Source organism: Penaeus chinensis, chromosome 1 (genome assembly GCF_019202785.1).
Source record: "Penaeus chinensis breed Huanghai No. 1 chromosome 1, ASM1920278v2, whole genome shotgun sequence".
NCBI lineage: Eukaryota > Metazoa > Arthropoda > Malacostraca > Decapoda > Penaeidae > Penaeus > Penaeus chinensis.
Window position 1 is genome coordinate 5,216,306 of NC_061819.1, and position 7,500 is coordinate 5,223,805.

The window sequence follows — 7,500 nt, forward strand, 5'->3', positions numbered from 1 at the left end:
TAATAATAAAAATAATAATAATACATATATTTGTATGTATGTACATATATGTATGTATGTATGTATGTATGTATATGTGTGCATGTTTATATGTCTAACTTTGTATGAATTAATATATGTAAAGATATGAAGAGATGTTTATATTAATATATAAACAAATGTATTATATGTACATCTGAATAAATGAATTCATATATATAAGTTTATATCTACCTTTGTGTGTGTGTGTGTGTGTGTGTGTGTGTGTGTGTGTGTGTGTGTGTGTGTGTGTGTGTGTGTGATATATGTGATATATGTGGTACATACATACATATATATATATATATATATATATATATTATATATATACACACATTTATAGGTATATCTATGAATATCCACATAAATAATGTATAAATATGTATATGTATGTATATATATGTATATGTATATATATGTATATATGTATATATATGTATATATATGTATATATATGTATATATATGTATATATATGTATATATATGTATATATACATGTATATATATACATGTATATGTATATATGTATATCTATATACGTATATGTAACTTCTATATATAATGTGATATATGTATAAATATATATACATATGTATTTCAATATATATATGCATATATATATAAAAAAATACATGTACATGTGTGGTGTACCAGGGTGCATGAATGTGTTGATGCATGTTCCCATTGGTATGTGTGCGCAGGTGTGGGTGTAGGTTTGGGTAGTGAGTTTCAGTGTAGGAATGGATAGTGTGGGTTTGGTGGGTAGGTGTGGGCATAATTGTGGGTTTGGTGTGTAGGTGTGGGCATAATTATAAGATGGGTATGGGTGTGTGTGTGGATGTAGTTGTGGCTGTGGGTGTAGGTGGTATGGGTGTAGTCAGTGTGGGTGTAGTTGGCATGGGTAGCGTGTAGGTGGTGTGTTTGTGGGGTGTTTGTAGGTGTGGATGTAGGTATTGTACCAGGGTAGGTGTCAGCTTAGGTGGTTTTGTGTGTGTGTATGTTTGTGTTTGCGTGTTTGCGCGTGTGAGTGAGTGAGTGAGTGAGTGAGTGAGTGAGTGAGTGAGTGAGTGAGTGAGTGAGTGAGTGTAGGTGTGGTGTGTGTGGAGAGGGTCTGGGGTATGTGGGGGGTGAGGGAAAGGGGGTGGGGGTATGTGGGGGTAGGGGATAGGGATGGGGTATGGGGGTAGGGAATGGGGTATGGGGGTATGTGGGGGTAGGGGAAGGGGTGTGGGGGTATATGGGGGTTGGTGTATGTGGGGGTATGTGGGGGTATATGGGGGTTGGTGTATGTGGGGGTTGGGGGAAGGGGGTAGGGGTATGTGGGGGTAGGGGTATGTGGGGCTTGGGGGAAGGGGGTATGGGTATGTGGGGGGGGAGGGGGAAGGGGGTAGGGGTATGTGTGGGGGAGGGTATGGGGTGTAGGGGGAGGGTATGGGGTGTATGGGGAGGGGAGGGTGTGGTGTGGTGTGGTGTGGTGTGGTGTGTGTGTGTGTGAAAGCACCTGTAAACTACTGGACTACTACTATTGACTAGCAGGTATGAGTTGGAAAATCCATCATTTGTAGTTTTGGCGAGCTGTGCAGTAATGCAAGGACCTTCTACTATATGGGCCCATGTTTGCATCCAGTTTTGGCCATGGAAAACTTTTGCTTGATGCTTCCCTCTCTGTGATAAGCAGAGGAATGTGGATTGCTTTCCCTGTCATGGCCCTCAAGCTTACTGCAGCACCAAGACTGGGCTGACTCGAGAAGGTCACCGCGCTAGTATGACATCTGCGCTGTATTGCTTGCACTGCCCATTCACTTTGTCACTCACTAGCGACCTTCAAACCTCTAACACATTTTGTTTGATCAGGAAGGCAAACTGGCTTGCAGTTATTGCCAGAAATATGGCAGACAGAAAAAGGCAATGGTTAACATACTGATGACCTGGGAACTGCCCAATCCACCAACAAAGACAGTGACTAACGGCAAATTGGTGATCAGGCACTTAGGTTGGTCAGTAATCAGTCAATATGCCAACTGCTTTACCCACCAAAGAGTACTATAAGAAATGTCTCGTCATGGACATCCCACTTATGCTCCAAGCCAATGTGTAAATTGAGCTTAAGAAAGAAACAATAATAAAATATCTTGTAAATGAAGCCATTGCTTCATTCCAAAGAATCTTGTATTTAAGATAAATAAGCAATTGTGCTGATGTGTGTGTATATATATGGCTCAATGTAAATGTCCAGCATATATGAGTGCATGTACATGTATAAAAAAAAAATATATATATATATATATATATATATAAACATGGTAATCATACTGTACTATTCAAACTCACCAATCAAACCTGACATCATTCAACAAAATGTGTGTATATATATATATCTTATCATGCATAACCATGATTAAATCACTCATACTAGTCCTTTTTAATATTTGGCCCTCAAATTACTCCTTCACATTAAAAGGGTTATTGCATGATTTGTGTACAAGGGGCTCTTTGGATGGAGACAATATGCTTTGTATGCCTATTAAATCACTAGACTTCATAGTGGCATCCCATATTCAGGCAGCTTCAAGCAACTTGGATACTCGGAGAAAGCTGCATGAACAGTTTGAAAACATATATCAAGCAATTACATTTACAAGGTCAATGTGCAACTGTGTTTATATACTGTACTATATGTAATAAATATATCTTTCTTAAAAACTGGCAGGTCTAATCTTTTCACCGGTAGTCACGTAACCTTCCTTGATTTTGTGCTCACAGATGACACATCGGAACAAATGCTAGTTCTGAACTGCATCATCTGTAAGTATGAAGTGATACATGCCAAGAATAGTTACTATAATTTCTCTTCATCATAGTAGACCATATCAAAAAGATGATTATTTGTTTTTTCCTTTTTTTTTTCTGTGGCACAGAGATGCAAAAGTACCAACATGTACCCATACACAAATCATGGTCACACAACTTGTGGGAAATCCTAGAAGGGGGAACTATTGCCAACACTGATTCCGTGATTCCCCTCCTATGGCTGTAATGCTGCACACAGCTTTTATTTCTTCTAGTGTTGTACAGCATGCACTCACAAAAGACACCACTAAACATTATGTTAGGATCACAAGTGGATGGGTGGTTGTAGGTACTGAAACAGAGCCACCGTCAACAAACCATCATCACTTATGGTTTTATGAGTCATATAGGGGTATGGGAAAGAGGGAAGGAAGGAAAGGGGGAGTGGGGGAAAGCGGGAGAAGGATGGTGTTTGCAGATCACACACACATTTAAGGCAAAGGAAGCCACCTAGGTTTCCTTGCGGCCACGTATGTGATGGGCACGGTGAAGGTGCTTGTGCAGATACCACTTGCTCTTGAATTTATTGCCACAGATGCGACATTCAAAGTTCAGCTCATTGCTTGACATGTGAATGTTCTCCAGGTGCTGCTTGAGGTTGCCCGGGGAGCTATAGGAGCGCTGGCAGATGGGGCACGGCAGGGGCTCAAAGCTGCGCATGATCCCTGGGGGTGGAGAGAGAGAAGAGCCGTCAGCCCTGGTGAGGCAGGCAGGCAGCAGCAACAGCAGCAGCACAGCAGCACAGCACCAGCAGGGGGCAAAAGCCACACCCAACTTACAACACAAACCAACAGCTTTTGTTTCATCTTTAACCCCATAATGATACTCATCTTTCTAATGAGACATCCCACTTTAATTCTAACCTTAAATATAGACCTCCAAAAAAGTTTTTTTCTGAAGACATACAAGACAAAGGAAAAATATGAACAAGTGGTAATATCAATCCTAAATATGCTATCCAATGATCAGTTACAACTTCTTCCTCTTACTTTCAGGAAGCAAATACATGTCTTAATTCCAATACCTTTCCTCTGATTTAGTACGTCTCAAAAATCAACTTTTTATTCATTCTCTGATATACATACTTTTATAAAAATAATGTATATCATATCATTTATCTATTATTGAAAGCTACTTTAAATACATAAAATAAAAATCTGCATTAACATATCTAAATTATATATACAAATATAAAAGAAAGTGTATATATAAATATATATAAACATATATACACATATCTGTGTCCATATGTGCTAACAATTTGTATATATATATAAGTGAATGTATGTATGTATGAGTACATTACAATAAATGTGTGCATTTATATTATATATATATATATATATATATATATATATATAACTATACCTATCAGTATCTACCTATAGATATATATATATACATATATACATATGTGTATGTGTATATATGTATACATATATATATGAATACATATTTATATATATACATATACATATATATATGTATATATATATTTATATCAATACATTATATAATCTATATATATACACATAAGAATGTACATATATCTATCTATCTATCTATCTATCTATCTATCTATCTATCTAACAATCAACATGTATATGTGTGTATATATGTCTTTCTGAGTATTTATATCTTATATCTTATATATATTGTGAATATGTATAAATATATATATACAAATTTATATATATATATATATATGTGGATACATACAAATGAAAAAATATATACTTCATTCATATATGTATGAGTGTCTGCTTCTGTGTTTGTTTGGGTGTCAATATGTGAGTAAGTGTATATACAATATAATATAACATATATGTGTGTATATATACATAATCATACATATATATAGATAGATATACATATAAATGTATATAAATACATATGTAAAAAGATGTAGATATTAATATATATTTATATATATAAATGTGTATATATATTGATATATATAAATCAAGATATATATACAAATATATAATTGTATATCAATATATATAAGGATATTCAATATATCCATATACATACATACAGACATACATATATATATATATATAAATATATTTATGTGTGTGTATATATATATATATATGTGTATATATATATATATATGTGTATATATATATATATATATGTGTATATATATATGTATATATATGTATATATATATGTATAAATATATATATATATCATATATACATATATTATATGTATAAAGAATATATATATTTTATATATATTTTATATATATATATTATTTATATATATATATATATGTCATTTATATATATACATATATATATATATGAATATGTCTCTCTCTATATATATGTATACATTTATAAGTATACATATACATGCATATATATATATATATATATATATATATATATATATATATGTGCATATTTATATAAATATATATACACACACACCCACATATATTATTTATATATATATATACATATATATATATATATTTATATAAACACACAGAGCATATAAACACAAATATATATATTATATAAATATATACATGAATAAAGATATATAATTATATATAGCGCATATATAAATACATTCATATAAATTAACATATATTTAAATGTATACATATATAAATATAAATATATACATATATATAATACTATTTGTATATATAAATATGTACACATATATGGATATTTTCATTAAATATATATATGGATATTTCTTCACATATATACATATTAATGCATATGCATATATATATATAACTATATACAATCATATATACATACTGTATATATAATTATACATACATATATATGCAAATATATAAACACATATATGCGTGAAAACACATATTTATGAATATATATACAAAAATTATTATACAATTATATATACACACATATATATACAAACATTTAAGTATATAAATTTATAAAAATATATATAAACACGTATGTATAGATATATTTACATATATTTATATATATATTTATATATATACATATACATGTATAAATAAACATAATATATATGTGTAAATATATCATATATATACACATACATACATACATACATACATACATATATATATATAGAGAGAGAGAGAGATATACATATATTTACATGTCTCTTTATAAATAAATATATAAATATATAAATATATATATAAATATATGTATTCATATATATAAATAAATATACATATATATAAATAAATATACATGAATAAATAAATATACATGTATATACATGTATACTTATTCACATATATATACATTTATATATAAATATACAGTGAGATACATATACATATATAAGCATATATAAATATATATATATGAATATACATATAAATATATTAAACAGATACATATATATGCACAAATATATATATACACATATTATATATATATATATAAATATATGCATAAATAAAAATATTTGTATGTGTGTTTATGTGTGTATGTGTGTGTATGTGTGTGTATGTGTGTGTATGTGTTTGTGTATGGGTTTGTGTATATGTGTGTGTGTGTAGGTGTATGTGTAGGTGTGTGTGTAGGTGTGTGTGTGTAGGTGTGTGTGTGTAGGTGTGTGTGTGTAGGTGTGTGGTTGTAGGTGTGTTTGTGTAGGTGTGTGTAGGTGTGCGTGTGTAGGTGTGTGTAGGTGTGTGTGTAGGTGTGTGTAGGTGTGTGTGTGTAGGTGTGTGTGTAGGTGTGTGTAGGTGTGTGTGTGTGTAGGTGTGTACGTGTGTGTAGGTGTGTGTAGGTGTGTGTGTGTAGGTGTGTGTAGGTGTGTGTGTAGGTGTGTGTAGGTGTGTGTGTAGGTGTGTGTAGGTGTGTGTGTAGGTGTGTATAGGTGTGTGTAGGTGTGTGTGTAGGTGTGTGTGTAGGTGTGTGTGTAGGTGTGTGTGTAGGTGTGTGTGTAGGTGTGTGTGTAGGTGTGTGTGTAGGTGTGTGTGTAGGTATGTGTGTAGGTGTGTGTGTACGTGTGTGTGTAGGTGTGTGTGTATGTGTGTGTGTGTGTATGTGTATGTGTGTGTATGTGTGTGTATGTGTGTGTGTATGTGTGTGTATATATATGTGTGTATATGTGTGAGTGTGTATTTGTATGTATATGTGTGTGTATATGTGTGTGTATATGTGTGTGTATATGTGTGTGTATATGTGTGTGTGTAAATGTGTTTGTATGTATGTATGTATGTATGTATGTATGTATGTATGTATGTATGTATGTATGTATGTATGTATGTATGTATGTATGTATGTATGCATGCATGTATGCATGTATGTATGTATGTATGTATGTATGCATAGAAATGTGTATATTTATATATATGTATATATAAGTATAAATATATGTATATATATATATAATTTACATTTACATAATATATGTATATATATAATATACAATATATATATACAATATATATATATACAATGTATATATATACAATGTATACATTATATATATACAATATATACATATATATACAATATATATACATATATATATAAAATTACGTATATATAAAATATATATACAATCTACATACAATACATATACATATATAAAATACGTATATAAAAAATATATATAATTTTATATATATATACACTTAACATATATAT

At 31.1% G+C, this 7,500-nt stretch overlaps 2 protein-coding genes across 2 annotated transcripts in view; both read right to left on the reverse strand.

Annotated features, from left to right (window-relative positions):
• Nucleotides 1-7,500, reverse strand: part of LOC125028356 (B-cell lymphoma/leukemia 11B-like) — a 132,079-nt gene that overhangs the window by 84,460 nt on the left and 40,119 nt on the right. The window lies entirely within an intron of this gene.
• Nucleotides 1,418-7,500, reverse strand: part of LOC125028372 (zinc finger protein OZF-like) — a 30,307-nt gene continuing 24,224 nt past the window's right edge. The window contains exon 2 of the mRNA XM_047617844.1: nucleotides 1,418-3,534. Coding sequence (XP_047473800.1) covers nucleotides 3,320-3,534 — 215 coding nt within the window. The 3' untranslated portion in view covers nucleotides 1,418-3,319. The remainder of the gene's footprint in view (nucleotides 3,535-7,500) is intronic.